Below are 20853 nucleotides of genomic sequence, written 5' to 3' on the forward strand. Positions count from 1 at the left end.
CGAGAGAGGGGAGAAGAAGAAGAGGGGGGGGAGAAAGAAGAGTAGGGGGTTGGAGGAAGAAGATTCGCCTCTATGACCATGGAGACCGCTGGACGGAGAAATAGTGGTTGCCATCGGAGCTCACTGTCTCAGTCACTACCCCTCTACGGATTCGTCGACGTCGACGACAACGAGGAGTTAAATTGGTTTACTACTCTGCCTCCTCCAGTCGACCGCGCCGCCGGTACTCCTCCTCACGCCTCTTGCCGCCGCGCTGCCCTAAACCCTCACCCGCTCGGCCTCCTCCCCTCCCCATCTCCCTCATCCACCACCTCACTCGATCCTTCTTTATTGCAACATCCCGATCCCCTCGCATCGCCCTCGAAATTCTCCCATCTTCGCCGAGATAGCCGGCGCTGCTCCCGTCTTCTCGGCAAGCCAGCAGCCGCCACCGCCTTTCCTCGCCTCCTCTCCCAGGCGGCTTCATAGGTACGGAGACCAGCACTGAATCTTGCAATTTTTAAATAGTACCATATATGCGCAATTATTCAGGATTATCATAGGATGCTGTACCTGTTAGTCATGGTTTTGCTGAATGCTGTATCTGCTCTGTTGGCTTATGATGCCATTTTCGTCGTTAATCTATGGATTCATTTGAAATGAGTCCCTTTTTTTTTCTGTCATAGTTACTCTGATAGACTGCCATATCAATATTTTTGTAAAATATAGTTGGCTTATGCACTGAGACATGTAGCATTCGTACTGAAGACCAGAGATCATATCATGAAATAGTGTGGTACCAAAAAACCCTAGTACCATGACATTTTTTTTTTTTGCTCTATATTTATACTATTATGCTTGACAATTTTTCAGATGCAAGTGCACTCTTTTGACTGCTTTTTTGTCTAATCAGTGCGTTTACTTCACTTCACCATAGATCCACAAAGAACGTTTGATATTCTTGTAGTGCAAATGATAGTGCATTTTTTTTATATTTATTACTGTAAGTTTATTTGCAGGTGTGATATCTGTTAATTCTTATCTTGGATTTATCATTTTTGTTATCACGTTATCTGTTTTCTTTTAAGTGATGTCTATTAACTTAGGGTGTTGTAATTAGCCAAAACAAACGGTTAATTAGTTATCTTATCATAATAGTTTGTACGTTTGATCAATTATTCAAATATTGATGTTTATTTCTATAGGTTCTCCCCCTCCACTTTAGCTCACATGGAGATCAAGAGGGTGAAGATTGCCGTTCACGTAGCGAGGATCATCTCGATGATCCTCGCCATCGGGGTAATGTGTGTCATTTATATACCGACATCTTATGTCAAGCCTCTGTCCTACAGGTTAGTGTAGAGTTTGTTCTCACTTTTCCCCGGTTGTTTTGTTCCAAGTTAATTTAGAGAGTTTGTTCAATGTTGTTGTTTACTAAAATAATTAGCTACCATGACTAATATGCTAATCGACTTTGTGTGCAGATATGTCTTAGTGGCTATGTGGTTTGAGGTGATTTGGGGTTTGCTGGAGTTGCTCCTCCAAGCAACACACCCGTTCCTTTGTGGCGTGGGACATATATCCACTACACTGCTCACCATGATGGTCATGATCAACATGATATGTTCACTGGCTCAAATAATCATATTATTATTTATACTGGAAATGGAGGGAATTAATTAATACTTTGTTTATATGGGCGGTCTTAAAAAGATGTATTATGTCGGAAATAAAATATTAAGTGACAAATTTGCTTTCCTTTTAACTCATAACTCATTCGCCCCCTCTCAAACGTCTTCCTAATTTGATTAAGTTATATTTATGGTCATGCAGGTGCTTATGTGTTGCACGTGGGGTATGGCTATTGCAGCCTTGAGCACTGCCCTATTTGCTAGACAGCACAGATTTTGCATCAGCGTGTTTAAGTGCACACGGTTCCTAGTTGGATTTGTGCTAGCGGTGTCTGTTGGATTTCTTAGCGCCGTCAAGGCATTAGGTATGCTATGGATCCTCGGATCCCAATTTCCTCGTGCCGAGTAGGAGATTAGGGTGGTATATGTATACACACAATCTCTGTACTCTCGTATGTTAAGTACATGTGTAGATCTGATTGTGTTAGAACCATGTAAACATCTATGTCTCATGCTGAGGACTAGAAAGGTCTGTCTACACATCTACGTCTCACGGCAATATGATTGGAGAAGATGTGATAGAATGACTTAATATGATATGATTGGAGATGTGTTAAAATCGCTAGTGTGCTTGTTCTTTATCTTGCTTTTAATTAAGTTATAACTAGAAGTGGCCAAGATAGGGCATTTATCAAGAGTAGGGCTGGAACATATAATTTCAATAAAATATAGTATTTGAAATTCCAGCTAAATTCTAGTGTTTTTTGAAAGAAAATTGCGACGTGTTATATATAATGGGCCAAGACTGGCAATATGGCATTCAATCAGTTGAACAAAATATTAATACACAATGTCTGCTACAGGAAAGAGTTGCTTCAGCAGTCGTGAAAATTATAGTTTTTTTTTCTTCATCAGTTCATCAAGATTCAAGAACAAGGTTCTCCAGCCTTGCCCTTTTATTCCTTCTCATTTCTCAAGATATCAAATATAACAGACATACTCCTATTAGCGTCTACCTTTACTCCCTCCGAAGAATCAGCAAGCTGCATATTTTTTAGGGGGAACTACGGCGGGTGTTTATACCAGCCTGAACTTTATTAATTGGCTAAAAACAGATTTTTACAATGAAAGATATTACAGGGTCGGCAAGCTGCATATAACGTAGCATCATATCAATCCACTGTTCAGAGTAAGCCATTAAACAGTATACAAGTCCAGTGATTACATACATATCCCTTCTTTCTATAAAGTTAGACTTAAAGCTGAAACCTCAGTGTTCCACGTCATCGCTAATTCTTAGTCGTTCGATCGGTGGATGAGATCGCATATGAACCGTTCGATCGAATGCTTCTGTCGTTGATTTGATTCACTCGCCCCGCACGGCCTATCATGGCGCCGCATCATACATCGGAGAAAATAACGTGTGCTTGGATGCCGGTTCCCTGTCCTCATTTTCTCAATCGAGTAATAGCATTTATGCGCCTTAAAACCGGCTGGCACTATCGATTGGTCTGCCATGGCTGATTTCCATATAATGCAGACCTTTAATCCTCTGTGGCACTAGAGTTCATCTTTGGCTTTTTAGCTCACGAGCTCTCCAAATCATTCTACATATTATTCTTCTTTCGAGAATCATTCTACATATTATTTAGATTTAATTCATATCAACTTATGTAACTTATGTTTATGTAAGCTTACATTGTTTAAGCTATCTTACACATTATTTTTATTTATTGTTATAATAGTAAACTTCCGTAGCAACGCGCGGGGTTTCACCTAGTATAAACAAGATACATTGCCATGAAAAAGAAGATAAAGTCTGTGCTAGACGCCCAGACAAGAAACTTGATAGTGGACAAGGAATATAAATGGTACTGTCCCAGATGTTCCTTTAATAAAGAAAAAAAAAGGAAAGGTTCTATGGTTCAGAACATGTAAGCAACACAGTTACAAAATGGAATCTAGTAAGGTATATGTTGAGTTTCCAGTCAATGGCATTGAATAATAGCACCGGACCTGCTATCTACCTCACAGACTCATGGTAGATTAATTTGGAGGGAGAAATGAATACCACGATGAAAGAAATGCACAGGTGGCTATTATGGTTTCATTGCTGTCTATTATATCCTCTATTACAAAAGCATATGGTTACTTGCCTAGTTGGCTACCTGTTCAGGACGAATATTTTCGGTTGGCCTCGCGGTTCATTTTGTATTGACAACCGCAGTCTTCCGCTGCTTTACTTCTGTATTCATGGGTCCAAATCTGGAAAGATTAAGATTTGAGTGGTTTAAGTCATTGGCCAAGCAGACGGAAAGCAAGAAAATGATGTGCTTATATAAAGATGGAGGAGCTTCATTACATAGTGCAGCATCCAGGTGAAGCCCTGAAGACATGGGGCACAGAAAGCCCAACATCGCCCCAGCGCAATGAAGCAGCCTCAGATTCAAGGCCCCCTGATTGCCCCAAATTTCTTCAGCGTTGCTGTTACGAAATCAGAGGGAGTGATTCCTTCACTTGACTGAGACCTCACAGATGTTACCAAAGTTTTTTGCAATGTCCAACAGGGCTTCCGCATCAGCTATTTGCTCCGTAGGCCTCTGCACTGCATTGTAAACCAGCAAAATATAGCATAAGCAGTTATTTGCTTTCTAGTAAGTATGCATTCTGGCATGCCACAGTGAGTCCTAACCTTTTAATATTAACATGGCAGTAAATCCAAGTTTTGACAAGAAATGCAATATTGCAAACAAACGACAAGGCGTCAGTCTTGCAAAAGAAAAGAACGGAGTAATTACATCGAAATTAACATGGAAGAACCAACGCGATTAAAATTCCATAGTCCCACTATCTACATAATTACATATTGCAATATCCAGCTCCAATGCAATACATAATGTTTTAGAGGAAGTCTCTATATATTAATGAACAGAAGAATCTTGATGTAGTTGGCAAGAAAATAAACTTGTCCACATGCTACACATAATTCCCCTAATTCCTAAGGGGCATCAAAAGTCCAAAAAAAAAATAATCAACACAAATGTATCTATTTTGCTCCATAATTTGCTGATGTATTCTGATGTTGGCAACTTGGCATAGCAATTTGAAGTAAAATATCAATAGTAAGAATGAAATGGGAACATGAATTTTGATCCTTAACCCCTTCCCTAGGCATATTTAGTTCTTGGACAAAGTTGTGTCTCAAGAATGGGGAATATGCTCCATGAAGTTTTCAAGTGAAAGCTTTTAGTTGGCGAAAATGTTATCTCAATAATCTGAACTAACCAACCAATGTTCGAAATCCTGCTGGAATTTATTGCACATACTATGCAGATCAACAACTTTTTGGTACCCATTTTTTCTAAATCTGCAAAAAGTGCTTCAGTAGCCACTTCAGCAACTAATAGTCTAAGCATGCAGTTCAAATATCACAATGTCTTTCTAATTTATCAACTCAAATGGCACACAAATTTGAAACAGCAACTCCAAGGCAAGGATGATGACGTCACACCACTTCAAAGTTGAAACTGTAACCTCAAACAGATTGAAACATGACTTCCAGAAACTACTCAGTTTGCTAAACTGCAACAAATTCCAAACTGGGCAAATCATCGGATTGGAAAAAAAAAAACGCGAACTGTGGTGATTAGGTACCATCTCAAAATCCTGACAGTAAGCTTTAGTCCTGAATTTTATACAAACTATATCATGGAATGAGTTCTAAACATATTAGATAAAAGAAAGAATCAAACACCCTGCAACAAAGTTTAGTTTAGAAATTTTCTATAGATTATAGCATGGATTGACCTCAGCCTCATGATTCTGAACAGTTTAGAATACAACCTTGGTTGAAACTGGACATAGACCAAATTGAGGTAACCAATAATATGGTAGCTTTTCCATGGTGAGCAGCTGCACAACTGGACGACTCCAAATTTTACTAGCCTTGGAAGAAAAAAAAAACCATTCACCATAACCTGCATCTCTCTAAACATTATGCTTAAGAGCTAATAAGGAAAAGAGACAACAAAATCAGGACCTCACACAAAATATACCAAAACACACCAACAGTCCAACTAATTCAGGGGACAAAACACTAAACCTCATCATTCATTCATTACGTGAATCAAACAAGGATGCGCGGCATGCTTTGCGTGCCCTACCAGTCGCCTTATAATTAACATGTTGATTTGAGCGTGTATATCGCTGGTTGACATAGAGGCTAAAAGCTAATCATTAGATATATGCAGATTGTGGACAGGATTTATCTAGCAAAATTTGACACATGCATGGTGGCAGAATAGACAGTACATAGTAATAGCGGTAGCATTACAGCAGTTATGCTAGATGAGCATTACCTGCAGTACAGATGGCTAAATGCTAAGGTGGTTATTTAGATGCCTTTGCAGCAATTACCCTTTCCCCCCTTGAATTCAGAGGATTGCATCACTTCAAGGGCCTTTTTGTTGATGTAGAAATGCAAGGCACATATTTGTCTAACTTGTACCATCTTGTTTCTATGATGAATTGCTTCCACTTATACATAGCTGTTTGAAAAGTGCTCCATAAAGACAAGTGTCAATACTGGGAGTCAATAACCTTATGGCATTGAACTACTCAACAATATTTAGATCATAAGCATCCTCCCCTCATAATGTTCTTTTGCTGAATGTGAATAAAATAAGTTCACGGCGTTATTTTTGTGGTATATGTTTAGATTGTAAGGATTAATACAGGCATACAGCAGTAGTTGATGTCAAGTAATCTGTAAAAAATTAACTGAAAGACCAAGAACAGGTACAATATCCAAATTTAAACCAATTTCAGGAAATAAATTGAACACATATATATTATGGTTATGGAAATACAAAAAGGTACCGGCCAATAAAAAAATGATTTATCCGTACTAAAAAACATAAGAGGCAGACAAACAATCTAATCTATTGTCTTAGCAATTTTCTCATAATCAGGAAATGTAAACTGAGCAATTTCCCCAACAACATAAACATGTCTGTTCAGCAAAGAAAGTTGTAATGGAGAAAACCAGGTCAGAGGGGGAGAGCTCGAGCTGCATCGCTACCTATCTCTCTTGTTCGCTCTTTCCGGCCGAGCCAAAGCCGCCATCATCGCTGTCCACCTCTGCATCGCTCGCCCTCGACGACCCCAGCCCTCCGCCGCGAGCTGCGCCACTAGGACAACTGCTCCCATCCGCAAGGCCAATGCCGAGCCACCTCCGCGAGCACGGGTGGAAGAAAGGCATCTATGTCCTGCGGCAGAGGAGCTGGTGGCGCCGAGGTGGCGGCGCAGGGGAGCTGGGGGCGGGGCGGGCCGTGGTCGCCGGCGGCGGGGCAGCTCCTCACTCCTATGTGCCAACCGGCCGCGTTGGCCCCTGTCCCAGCAGGAGAACAAGGGGGGGCTCAAATGTAAAATAGGGAGACGACTCCACGTCGGACGTCCAATATTCCACCAAATATCAGATGCCCGACTGTTTGTACGTCATCACACCACCTGCATATGCAGCATGTAAAAAAAAATCGGTCGGTCAAATGTTCCAGTTGACTAATGAGTGAAACATCAAGTTATATAGGCTGAAATAAAAAAAAATCAGTAACTGAAACATTAACTGAAACATTATGAAGATGCGCGTTGAAACATATCGCTGTCACATATGAAACAACCAGTGTTAATGGATTGAAACATATGTTTTTTTCATCAAAATATAATCATGCGATATCTTGTTGTAAAGATCTGCTTCCTCCATTTCACAATGTAAGTTATTCTAGCATTTCTCATATTCATATTGATGTTAATGAATCTAGACATATATATTCATATTGATGGTAATGATGTCTATAATATAAGTCATTCTAGCATTTTTCATATTCATATTGATGTTAATGAATCTAGACATATATATTGATATTAATGTTAATGAATCTAGATTTGTGAAACGGAGGGAGTAATTATAAAGAATACAACGGTGTGATCGGATTGTAGATTGGATAATTAGTTTAACAGAAAAATCGTTTTGAAACTAGCTAAAATGCATGCATGCATGCATGAGGTGGAGAGAGAGGACAGAGAATAGTAACAATTAGTTTTGTGAATTTTGTGAAATACGCTGAAGACACATGTTGAAACATGTCCTATTACGTATGAAACAAAAAGTGTTAATGGATTGAATCATATGATTATTTTTTATTAGAATATAATCATGCGACATCTTGTTGTAAAGATTTAATTACAACGAATATAACGGTGTGATCGAATTGTAGATTAGATAAGTAATTTGAGAGAAAATTCGTTTTAAATATCATTAAAGATGTATATTATATGGTTGGAGATAGAGATACATTTTCTTAGATAGGTGCATGTGTATCAGTTTGTCAGAGGCTGCCCGTCCAACTTTTCTCATTGGTTCGGGGGCAAAAATCACCTAATCTAAACCCTTCTCACAAAACTACCGCTCAACGTCATCAACAAATATGTAGCGTCCGATTTCCTCTCCAGATGATTCTAACCGTTCGATCATCTGATTGACTCCTCAAGAAAGTTCATTTGCAATCAGATCCTTTCACATCCCTGGCGTAGAAAAAAAAGGTTTACTCCGCCCCCAAACCGCGACGAGATTGCGGGGGCACGCCGCACGGGCACCACCTCGCCGCCCGCCACCACCGCTTCCTCACCCGCCGCAGCCACCGCCTCCACCTCCTCCTCCTCCACCACCTTCCTAGCCCTGCTGCCGCTTCTCGTACTCTCCATCCCCGTAGTCGGCATCCGTGCGGCCTCAGCACACCTCCTCCATCTCCCAGATGGCCACATGACTACACAGTGGCGCTCAGCCACGTCTCCCCTCCCCTACGGCAAGTTCAGAGAAGACGGAGCTGGGGGTAGGCCGGCAACGAGTCGCCATCTCCTCCCCACGAGCCCACGCCTCCCCGCCTCAGCCGCCGCGGCCCACCACTCCGGCTTCCACCTCAGATTGCGAATCGCAAGGTAATGAGTACTAAAACACAACTAAATGCAAATTCTTGAAGGTCTGTAAGTTGGGTTCAGAAAAGGCCATGCAAATGTGGTCAGCGGGTGCTGATATAGAGGAAATAGTTCAAGCCAGCACATGCAAACAATTTAACTTAGAAGAAGCAAATTAGGCATGCAGTGAATGAGATCTCCCATTTGCTTGACTGGTTTTCTTATAAGCTTGATTTTTCTCTCAGATACGTTGCTCATATCATGATGATTGCCATGGCAAAGTTATCTGTCTATAGTTCCATAATCAAATTTCATGCTGTAATATCTTGGAAGTGCTTAAATGACGAATTGATGTTGAGGAATTATATATCTTGGAGGTGCTTAAATCTCATCCTGGAATTATATATATCCTTAAAGTCAAATACCCATGTCAAAGTTAGTAAATGTAAACTTTCTTTTCTGAAAACACTAGAAAGTGCTGAAGGCAAATTAGGAATTAGATATCTTGATGGAGAGCACATATTGGTATTTCCCTTTGTTTTTTCAATAAAATTTTCATTGTTACCCAGCAATCATGTAAATTTGAGTTTTACTTTCAGACGAAACATCAAAATTTATAACAAGTTGAGATATTGAACATCTCAACAAGCCATATGTGATAGGTCAAGGCGTCAAGCATTATACCTTTCCCTACAATTTCTAAAAAAAAGACTTAACACAAACTTTAATTTTTAGAAATATAATACTATAATTAATTAAGGATGTCCTAAGCATTCAAAAAGGGATAAGATTAAAGCTAATTTCCATGTCACCTCAATCTATTTGGTACAAGAAAAAAATGAGCTCTACTTGATCCATCTTAATCTGGTCTCCTCAAAAATATTAAATCTAACATCCTGATCGACAAGAACATATATTAAAATTTTGGGCTTGGATTGATTCTTCTCAAAGTTGTTGTGTGTGGTATCATGTCAAGGGCTTTGTGCGATATGGTAGCTGGCAACTGAAAACTGTCAAATTAATCTATTTAGCTTAGTTCAGTGCTGCAATTGCTCATCAAAGAGACATGTAAAGTAGTAATTCCATAGAAGAAGAAAATTATAAGGGACATGTATTTTGCAGAAATTAAGCTCCATTTGCTCATCAAAGAGACATGTAAAGGAGTAATTCCATAGAAGAAGAAAATTATAAGGGACATGTATTTTGCAGAAATTAAGCTCCATTTCATGCTTACACACCATAAAGAAGTTTATGTTAGTTTTTAGTACATCTGGAGTTTACCTGAGAACAGATTGCAAAGGTTGTATATGTGATCAGTGCACTGTGGTAAGGAACAGAGTTAGGGGTGGGTGCTGTGGTTCACTGACCTTATTCAACAATTACTGGTGAACCTTGGGAATTTTCGCTAACATATATAACTGTCATGTCACTTCATTTATTTTTGAATATGGTTTGAGGAATTTCAGAAAAGTTCAATTGTTATTTTAATTTTTCCCATTGTTTTAGTGTTTATGGTTATTGTATTTTTTCCTGTTGCAACGCACAAACACTTTGTTAATCAAATATTAAGAGGAATTTGGGCATTCTTTGTTTCTTTAGCAAGGTAGATATGGCGTTGCTTGTTTGTATGCCAGCTTTGAACCCAATAAACTCCCATATGACAAAGACAAAATTATTAGTCTTGTCAAGTCTTATCCCAGTGAATTCTCAAGTATGTACATTATGAGACTTCGTTTCATTTTAATAACTTCGTTGAGGATATGCGAAGTGACAAGAGGTTCAAGGCGTAAAGATTGGTAAATTCATTTAATAACTTCACTGAGAGAGTCTTTTTTTAAGATTAGTGATTACCGATTATGTGATCGAGCGTTTCTGTGCTATGGAAAAGCGCCACAGTGATAAATGTGATTAAATTTCATCGTTTGTGCTATGTAAAACTTGATTCTAACTGTACTTTTCATAAATTAAGACCTTTGTTGTATTTATGTGCATGAAGACTTTGATTTGGCACTTGAGGCGTCAGAACACAAAGGGTAAAGATCCTCGGTTTGCCACTGGCTGGGGTGGATCTGGTGTGACGCAGATACCCCAAAGCACTGAGAAGCCATTGAGGAAGCTCACTCTTGAGGACACGCGCCCCTTTGGCTGCACTAGCACAGATTTCACAAGAACAGAGAAGAGTGAGGAGAGCAATGGAACAAGAAGCAGCAACAGCTTTGGCAGCCAAGCAAGAGGAAGTGGCGCAGCTCGGGGAGGGTATCCTCCACCACTTTGAGCAAATCCTCCATCAAGATTCCCTCATGTAATCACATTTGGTTTCTCCATTCAAATTTCTCCCTGCACGCATTTTCTTGTCCTCACTTCTTGCATTCTGCAACACAATTTTTTTTTTGAAATTCAATTTCCTGCGTAATTTGGCTGTTTTTAACTCTCTGATGAGCATTCATGCAGAGATGAAGTGGGGTTCTTGCACCCGACACAGTTCCAGTCACTAGAACACAGCCAGACTAGTAATTGGACATTTGAAGTACCTGAATGTCCTCAGAGATACCTGTGGTGCAAAGACCATAAGCTTGCCATATCCACGGAAATCTTACCTAAGCTCTACCGTGCTGCACAGCATGCATACTCCAATTCAGCAGCAGCCAAGGATGGTTCATTCATGGAAACTGATCTGATGAGGCACAGCAAGGCACTGCTCATTCTTTGCCCTGACATGCTCACCGCATGGAACTCAAGGTAATGCTGTCAACCTATCACGGTATCGCTAAAAGATTGCATCTTTCATAGCTAGAAGGATGTGACTTTGATTAAGTTGGAAATAAGGTTCATCACTGCCTGGAAGGGATTCCACGTGGTTGTTTTATGCTTCTTTTCTTTTGGCAGGAAGATAGTGCTATCAGTGAATTATGATTTCACTAAGCTCAAGGATGAGCTGCAATTGTGTGCTCTGATCCTTTCATACTCACCAAAAAACGAAAGCACCTGGAGCCATAGGTACAGCTTGTCTTTTCACTTGTCAAGTTGTCAAATTATGGAATTTGGGGAAACTCTTTCAGGTCACCTCTTAAATAATTTAGGGATTTTTTAGGAAAAAAATGGATGCCTATGACCAACAGGTATGATAATCTTGAGATATATGCCCCATGATTATTTATGAGTTCCTCTACATTTCAATACCTCCCATTCTTCCGAGGACCGCTGTAAAAAACTCGTTGGGGCTGGATTTTATTTGGGCAGCACAGAAATATTATGTTGATTTTGCCCATGCCCACACAGTTTACAGTTTAAACTTTAAATTGATTGCCTACTACAGGAGATGGGTGATCAAGAAGGTTTCAGAGCACAACCAGGATGTGTCGGAGCTTATAGAGATGGAATCTGTACTAGTGAAACAGATAGCAGAGGTCATACTTATAAATATTTACTTCTTTGGGATGTTAATAGAATTATTCCCATCTACTTTACGGAACCTTCATTTCCTAGCAGATAATTATCCGAACTCATCATATTAGCATTTCACACAGTTCCTTATTTAACTGGTTATTAAATTACTTTTTTTTGCCGGGTGGTTATTAAATTACTTTGACATTTCACACTTGTAGTGATAAACAGTGTACAACAAGATAGTTTGATCCTTTATGCAGAAATCAAAGATGAACTACCGTGCGTGGAGGCATCGCTGCTGGCTTATTCCCTACATGACAAGAGAACAGGTATGGGTAAAGGAAAATCAAGCTGCTAAAAATTCTTTGTCCACTTTTCTTAATCTTATGTGCAAACTTCTGAGCACCACCATGGTAGCTAGGTTAGGACTTTTGTTATATTGCAAAAACCCTACAAAATTTCTGCCTGTCTGTTATCAGTTCATGCTTATCCTCATCAGCATCTAATTTCTGTTAAAGGTTCTGAATGAGTTAAAGAAATCAACAAGATGGAACGAGTTACATGTCGCTGACAACTGTTGTTTTCACTACCGACGGGTTAGTCCCTGCCCTTATTTGTGTAGCTAGTACTAATTACTACTTCCAAAGCAAACTTGTATCCCACTCAACATTTGCATATTGAACAACCTGTGGCATATCGTTTGAGCTGTCTCAAACATGTCATTTTATTGATTGTTTGCAGTCCCTACTGCTTGCATTACTAGACAGTTGCCATGTAGAGGACACAGAAGATTCCCTTGATAGGAAGTCAGAAGTTCATTTACTGTGGAAGGTATGTTGTATTTCATTAAAATCTATACCTGCTTCACTATGGTTCCCCTTGTGCCATCTTTCCCTCTGTTTTTCATTGTACATCTGTTACAAAGGAAAAACTCGCCTGTGCATTTCATTTTATTTGAGAAACACAAATTACTCTGGTGCTTGAGTAATTGCATCTGACAGGAGGAACTGACGTGGAATGAGAAACTTATCAGGCGCTACCAAGGGAGAGAGGTTTGAAGTTTGCCCATCATGATTGTGACATTTTTATGTTAGTGCCATAATTTCTAGTGAATGTTGTTCCCCTATGTTGATTGTGCTAGTGTGTTGGTGTAGTCTTTGTGGATCCATCGTAGGTTCCTCTCACAATGGTGGATGAAGTTCTTGCTCAGCAGTGAGGAAACAGAGTGTGCTGCAGGCACATCGCTGGTGGATCTCTTCCTAGTCCAGGAGATATACCTCCTGTCAGACTGCCTGAATGCCCCTGCCGATGAATTTGGTGAGGCATGTGTCCAATCTGAACTTGCAGCCCTCTACATTCTCTGGATATCAAAGGTAACCCCATATAAACGTTTGAAACTAAAAACAAGTGATATATCCTCCTCTTCACGAATGATCAACATTTGAAAAAAAAAAAAACTAAGCATGGGCATGTTGTTACTTGCAGCAAGTTCCGGCTGTGAAACTAAAGCTGGAAGAAAGGCTACATTCGTTGGGGAGCCTGGAGGATGTGTTAGCAAGGGCCTGCCCGGAGAGAAGTAGATTGTGGACGCATTTGATAGCTTGACTATTGAAAGCAGAACAAGGACATGCATTGTAGCAATATGTGGTACTCATATCCAACGGAAAACGACGCTTGGAATACAACCATTTCTGAGGCGACTAGACATTTTGCACGACTCCTAAAAAATAACTCATCTTAGGATCCTATATGATAGCAGATGCCTGCACACTATTCCTGTGAATCCTGTGGCGTGGCTGTCGCTAGTGAAAAAGCTCACAAACCACATAGAGTGCATACTTCTAAATATATGAAGTTAGTTAAAAATACAGAGGGAGTAGTTGAATCCGCCAACAAAGCGCAATTCCTGTCTCCATTAACATGAACCACAGAATGGTTATCTGAGCATCCCAGCAGCTCATCTAAATTTCATCCTTCGTACTCCCATTTAGATAGTCATCCAAAAAGATTTCTACTCCATATTACTTTTCACTTAACAGATCATCCATATTACATCCTTTATATACCAACATCATATATTTTACTAATATTTTACAACTACCACTTATTTATCACCACTCTAAAAAAAAAAAATCTTCCCACCTTTATCTCTTCTCTACCGCCGGTGCCGAGAGGACGGGGAGGACGAGGGCTGATCGGAGGGGCGACGCAGTCGGAAGAGCGGCTGGGCGAGGGGCGGTGCGATCGAAGGAGTGGTACGAGTGGCGCAAGGGGCGGAGGAGCGGCGCAAGTGGCCGACGGCGGGAGGCAGCCGGCGGGTGCGGAAGCGGCAGCGGCGGCCGACGAGCGCGGAGGAGGCAGGCGGCGGCCGACGGACACGGATGCAAGCGGCGACGCTATCCTTCTGGTATACCTATCTCTCTCCACCCTCCTCCCGACGAGTCCATCTCTCTCCTTCTCCCACCGATGGTCCGCTGCCACCACCACCCAGTCTTTGCGAGGAGTCGATTCGGATGGGGCAAGGCCGACCTGCGACGACGGCGGTGGACGGGGAATTGATCCGGATGGGGGCACAAATTTGGTCTGGGTGCTGGCAGTTGCAGGATAGCGTGAGGAGAGAGGAATGCCAAATTTAGCATTTTTTTCTCTCGGATAGATGATGCGTTAAATTTGGAGGGTGGGATAGGGTATCTACTGGAGGGCGTTTTTCTTCTGCTAGCCGCTATTTTCTCGATGGATGTTCGGATGGCATATTTGCTGGGATGCTCATCTATCTAGAAGCTTAGCTTACACTTTGCCTAGCTTATTTTGTACTATAGGCTAGCAACCTATGGCTGGAGGCTGGTCAAATAACTCCTACTGCCTTTTGTTGGCACATATTGGAAACGACTATTCACCTACCAATGGAATATATATACACAAGAATAATATATGAAACATGTTGACAATCTGGGTAGCACGCGAGCAGCTTAGCTTGGTGATGTGTCCCACATCTACTTCAATCCACGAATTCCAAAACTTGGACCCTAGCAAGAGTGAAACGATGATAAGAACTCATCTTATATAGCCTTCTTTTCTATTACAGTTTTACCTTTATACTTGTACAATTACAAATGATTTTTTCCCCTACAATATTCAATGAAATTTACACGGTCTAGCTCCGATTCTTTAAAATAGAAGTATAAGTAGCAGGATAAGTAAAGTAGACACGTAGCATTGGAAGAAAGAGGAAACTGCATGTCTATCTCTTAAGAAGCAAATTCACCGGAACTATAGAAGAAAGAATGTACAGGAAGGTACGGTACAGCCACAACAGCAGTAGATGCGAAACCACTGTGGTTGCCATCATTGTTGTTATTGGTCACCATGCCTTGGAACGTTGTTGTTCGCCATGGGCATTGGGCAACGTGGTCGTTCCCGTAGATCAGTGAGCAGTCGTGGAGTAGTCGTTCACGTAGAACAGCGAGCAGTCGAGTATATTGCGCTCCAAAAACTCGATTCGCACTTTCTCTCGGTGCAAGATCGGGGAGGCAAATGTTTCGAAGGCTTCTCTCCTAGTGTTCGTGCGCGTAGACACCGAGAAGGGAAGACCCTAGTCCGTATAAGCAATAGTACGTGTGTTCTCTTGAGATGAGATCTCAATTGTGAAAAATCCTTCAGTTTTTATTGGGTTACTCGTGAAGATGAAGAGAATTTGTCAGGAAGAGCTTGGCAACGATTACTTGCACCGTGTCTCAGTTGTTCTGTCGCCACACACATTTCTTTGTTTTCTGTTTGTGTGGATTTGCGGGTTAGGTTGTAAGGTTTTTAAGCCCAATTTCACTTATAAAGTGGGTCAATTCTCTTTCTTAATATATCCGGCAGAACTCATATGAATAGTGGAAAAAAAGTTGCTAGAAAAAGAATTACTAGCAATCGAGATTAGAATAACAACCACCTGTTTTACTTCCATAGTTCCATTTACTTCTATATTGGAGCAACAGACGAAGGCAAAAGGCTTTGCGTCAAAACAAATCGTGCAGTGTAAACCTCTTTTTTTTTTAGTTCAACAGCAAGTGCAACATAAATGGAAGATTATGTCAACAACAGTCATGCACTGTACTCCCTCTATCCCATAAAAAATAAATATAAGACTGTATACGACATATTCTAGATATATTCTAGTACGATGAATTTGGATAGATTCGTACTAGGGCCTTGTTTAGTTGGGAAAAAAATCTTGGGTTTGGTTGTCACATCGGATATACGGATACACATTTGAAGTATTAAACGTAGTCTAATAACAAAACAAATTACAGATTCCACTAGAAAACTGCGAGTTGAATTTATTAAGCCTAATTAATCTGCCATTAGCAAATATTTACTGTAGCACCACATTGTCAAATCATGGCGCGATTAGACTTAAAAGATCTGTCTCGCAATTTACATGTAATCTATGTAATTGCTTTTTTTTTCCTACATTTAATACTCTACGTATATGTCCAAACATTCGATGTGACAGCGTGAAAATTTTTATTTTGAGAACTAAACATGACCTATGTTAATTTTTTTTTATTTTGAGAACTAAATATGACCTATGTTAATGTTTTTTGGGACGGAGGGAGTAAATGGCAAAACCGAAGATAGGCTGACCATGCTAGCGAGAAGGATGTATGCGTGTGGTAAATGTGGTTTCTCTTTTGTCTGTGCAATTCCACAATTAAGGGCATGTTAAATGGTAGAGACGGGTATGGTCTCTTAAACAATATAAGATTATTTAGAGACAATGTCTTTACAATAGTTGAGACGACGAAGGCTCTAATCATTAACTCAAAAAATATTCTTTTTGTTAATATTCTTTCTATTTTTTTACTCTCATGCAACCATATTTCTATATTATAGTGATTAAGAGTCATTGTTAAGCCGTTGTTATGCATAACAACGATGTTTGTCTCTCCCTTTTTCTCTTTCTTCCATGTCAATAAGTATTCCTAATTAACAATGCTAAAAAACCACTAATGATAACCATTGTACATACCCTAAGTCGGTTCATCTCTCTATGTGGACTAAACACACGTGACTTAAATTGGGGGAGGACTTAAGTTTCATGTGTATCCTGATTTACCAATTGCTCTGGTACCTTTTTATGCATTTCTTTTGTTAATAAGATTGTTTTATTTTTGTAAGTTTTATGATGTATAAAATTTGTTCGACAGATTATATTTTTCCGATATAGATAGATTCTAAATTTTGGTTGTGATTATGCTCTTAAAAGATATAATCATGTTTTACATTACCAAAATATTACCATTGCATTAGTACGAGCATATTACTACTAGTTTATTTAATTTAATTTAGTGGGCCAAATGCCCAATTAAACCTAACACTTATGCGGCTTGCTGTAGCACACGAGAATTGCTCCCGTTCGAGCGCCGGGTACAGATAAGAAAACAAACAGGTGCTCTGTTGCGTGAGTAGCTAATTCTCTCTCTAGAAATGCACCTTTGCAGGCCCTCGTAAGATAATATTCATAATCTAGTTTATATCGAATTATGAAAAGAGCTACAAAGATTACAGTAGAGAAGAATAGAACCGACGAGTACCGATTAGACTGTTCTCAAGATCGACTTGACGAGATCAATTGGCGAGCTGGCTTATAGTCGATTTGATGGTCCCGTACCCCCTAGGGCCTTGTATTTATACCCCTGAATACCTTGGCTTCCAAGTAGAACTCAGAGAATATCTTACACATACGAATCATAAATCCGCATCCCCTCCAAATAGGATTCTAACACCTTTTATTTGGGGAGTTGGTTTCTTTATACATCAGCCTAATTCCTTAAGACTAAGGTAACCTTCTTGTATACTTGGGTATACCATATTCGTATGCTGCCTAACCCCAAGGATAGAAGGTATGCCTCATCCGTAACCCTGACAACATGCATGCATGTATTTGTTTTTAGCAATTTTGAAATGTTTTTTCTCCTTAAACTACTTAGCCGATCCAAGATTCAATCATGCCATTATATTCATCGCAATTAAATCTTTACAATAAGATCTTACGTGATTATATTTATGATAAAAAGATATGTGTATCAACTAGGGGTGGATAACGAGCCGGCTCGGCTCGGCTTGGCTCGGTCAAGCTCGTTAGGATAACGAGCTAGCTCGGCTCGGTTTGTTATCGTAACGAGCTAGAAACCCAGCTCGACTCGGCTCGTTTGAAAGCTCGAGCTAGCTCGTTAGGCTCGCGAGCCAACCCATCCAAACCATCCAGCCGGCAACAGAAGAGGAGGGACCTAGCGGCTGGCGAGGGAGGAGTTGGGCCGGGTTGATGTGGAGGTCCTTGGAGGCGACGCCGCCGCCGACGACGATGACGATGGCGATGGAGATCCACACGACGACGATGGCACGGCGCGGGCAGATGTGCAGGCGCGGCGACAGGGTGAGGAGGAAGATGTTGATGGAGAGGGAGGAGTTGGGGTGCGGCGGCGGAGTGGAGAGGTCCTTGGAGGCGACGCCGTCCGCCGTGGAGAAGGCCGGGTTCGACGGCGCTGTGGCCTGCGCCTTCTTGCGGCTGGGGAAGTGGTGGCGGCGGCTGGCGCTTGGCAGTGGCGAATGGCGGCGGCGCTTGGTGGTGGCGGCTGGCAGCGGGGAGGATGAGAACGAGAGAAGGGGATGGAGTTGACGCGGTGACGCCAGATCGGGATCTGGGGAGAGAATAGGTCAAGGTCACTATGGTTTTTTGGCTGCCGAGTTGGGCTGTTGGGCCTCCAATCTCTGCCAAAATCCAATTCCAAATGCCCACAGCTCATGTGCCTTGGCTCGTTAAGGCTCGCGAGCGGCTCAGGAGCCAGCTCGAGCTGGCTCGTTACCTCTAACGAGCTAAAATGCCAGCTCGGCTCGTTAGGAAAATCAAACGAGCCGAGCCGAGCCGAGCTTGTCACAAGCCGAGCGAGCTAACGAGCTACGAGCTTCCTGTCCACCCCTAGTATCAACCATTCAAATTTCATGTTTTAACTTATGAAAAACAATGTTTCAACTCAAATTTGAACATTTTGCACATTTTAAATTTTATTTTTATAATTTTTTCGATTAAATTTCATAAAACTACGTATACTTTACACAATCTATCACAAAACTACATATTTAAGAATTTGTTTCACAAAACTACTGATTCAGTGTCTTCTTTTATCACAAAACTACATGTACTTTGCACAATATATCACAAAACTACATGTTTAGTGACTTCATTATCACAAAACTACAAGTTTTAGCATTGTTAAAACCTGTAGTTTTGTGCTAATGGATACACTAAATCTGTAGTTTTGTGATAAATGACGACGCTAAATGTGTAGTTTTGTGATAAACGAATACACTAAATCTATAGTTTTGTGAAACAAGTTCTTAAATCTGTAGTTTTGTGATAGATTGTACAAAGTACCTGTAATTTTGTGATAAACGGATACAATAAATCTATAGTTTTGTGAGACATGCTCTTAAATTTGTAGTTTTGTGATAAATTGTGAAAAAAAATCTATAGTTTTGTGAAATGTACTATTTTTTATGTATTTAGTCGATAGACGAACTTTTTTTGTAGTGCTTGGTATTGCAATCAATACTTTTTAATTTTGCATCTTTTTTAATCATTTTCATAAGTAAGCTAAAACATTTAACAAAGTTAGTGATTAATGTTTCATCGACCGGTCTGGCCACGTGTCGTTGGACGATCGATCCCTCCCTAGGTCAGTTTGCTTCAATTTTTTGTTGGCAATATGCATATGAACACATCACATATTTCTACTGATCATATAATTGTGTTATGGAAAAACAAAAAAAGGTCAAACTATATTTATTTTTATACATAATACATTCTCTCTCTACAATGAGTCACTATCTTTTTTTCTTTTTCTTCTGGGTTAATTGGATCCATGCCATTATAAATTTGCTAGTTTTGAAAAATACCATTACTATTTGTATAATTGGAACCATGCCATTCCAACACAACAAAAATTGTATCCATGACATGCTATACACTTGATACCCGGTATGAATCGTTTTTTGTCTACTGTATTTTTATATGGACCAAAATACCCCCAAATCCAACAGCCCTAGCCCCAAATCGATTCCTCATCCTGCCCGATGCAAGTGCCCAGCAGCAATGGCGATGGCAGTTGAGCGAGCTGCGGTGATGACGATGACGGCGTAGAAAGGGCGGAGGGCGGTAGCTGCCGGCCGGGGTTCTGCCGTCTGCGGCATTGCACGAGATCGGCTGGCCGTGTCTGGTGGAAGCGACGTGCAGCCCTGCGGCGGCGGCGAGCTCGCGTGTGGTGAGAGCAGATCCAGTGGCGACCTCCATGCTGCTCCTGCTCCTGCTGGTGCTGACGACGATGTAGCGGATGGGCTGCAGCTGGCCGGCTCGAGCTGTCATCGTGGACAGTGACCCCTCCACGGCGACTCCTCCACCGCCCTCTTTTCTTCTTTTCCTTTTTTTTCCTCTGTAATTTTGTACACCTGATTTAACCATTTATTGGAGTGGCCGACGACAGCAATTTAGCAGCAGCGATTTTAGATATTAGATATAAAATTTTGATTGTATCCGAGGCATCAAATTGCAGAGTTGACAAGAGCAAGTATCGTGTTGCTGTTCAGTTGTAAGAGGCAGGGGTATTTTGGTCTATATGAAAATACGGTAGATAGAAAACGATTCAAAATGGGTTTCAAACATACAAAGTGGCATAGATCTGATTTTGAATGTTTTCCAGTGGCATGGTTCCAATTATGCAAATAGTAATGGTATTTTTCAAAACTAGCAAATTTATAATGGCATGGATTCAATTAACCCTCTTCTTTATTGATATCTGCCTCTTCTTTATTTTTTCTCTTTTGTTTTCTTCACTAGTAT

General features: G+C 40.6%; 1 protein-coding gene and 2 long non-coding RNA genes across 7 annotated transcripts; 2 read left to right on the forward strand and 1 right to left on the reverse strand.

The window, feature by feature from the left end:
* The first annotated feature begins 1183 nt into the window (after window positions 1-1183).
* On the forward strand, window positions 1184-1748 carry LOC107277089 (uncharacterized). The gene is made up of 2 exons (XR_001540302.3): window positions 1184-1331; window positions 1464-1748. It is a non-coding gene; the product is annotated as an uncharacterized lncRNA (long non-coding RNA).
* A 1727-nt stretch (window positions 1749-3475) lies between these two features.
* Window positions 3476-7006, reverse strand: LOC112936304 (uncharacterized). 3 transcript variants are annotated; one of them, XR_010738971.1, is made up of 4 exons: window positions 6691-7006; window positions 6027-6157; window positions 3973-4215; window positions 3476-3875 (listed from the first exon to the last, which is right to left on the reverse strand). It is a non-coding gene; the product is annotated as an uncharacterized lncRNA (long non-coding RNA). The 3 variants fall into 3 exon arrangements; XR_010738970.1 differs by having other exon boundaries at window positions 5969-6157; XR_003238416.2 differs by lacking the exons at window positions 6027-6157; window positions 6691-7006 and adding an exon at window positions 5454-5597.
* A 1191-nt stretch (window positions 7007-8197) lies between these two features.
* Window positions 8198-13672, forward strand: LOC4324142 (uncharacterized). Of its 3 annotated transcripts, XM_015757461.3 has the most exons (12): window positions 8198-8606; window positions 10579-10884; window positions 11034-11321; window positions 11469-11579; window positions 11663-11701; window positions 11899-11989; window positions 12230-12298; window positions 12488-12565; window positions 12711-12800; window positions 12971-13021; window positions 13124-13342; window positions 13455-13672. In XM_015757461.3, exons 2-12 carry the CDS (start codon window positions 10775-10777, stop codon window positions 13572-13574), a joined length of 1266 nt encoding a protein of 421 aa, XP_015612947.1. In that variant the 5' UTR covers window positions 8198-8606; window positions 10579-10774; the 3' UTR covers window positions 13575-13672. The 3 variants fall into 3 exon arrangements, 2 of the variants coding, with proteins under 2 accessions (XP_015612947.1, XP_015612953.1); XM_015757467.3 differs by lacking the exon at window positions 11663-11701; XR_010738972.1 differs by lacking the exon at window positions 13455-13672 and having other exon boundaries at window positions 12711-13021; window positions 13111-13198.
* Window positions 13673-20853: the final 7181 nt, after the last annotated feature.

This window comes from Oryza sativa, chromosome 1 (genome assembly GCF_034140825.1).
Source record: "Oryza sativa Japonica Group chromosome 1, ASM3414082v1".
Classification (NCBI taxonomy): domain Eukaryota; kingdom Viridiplantae; phylum Streptophyta; class Magnoliopsida; order Poales; family Poaceae; genus Oryza; species Oryza sativa.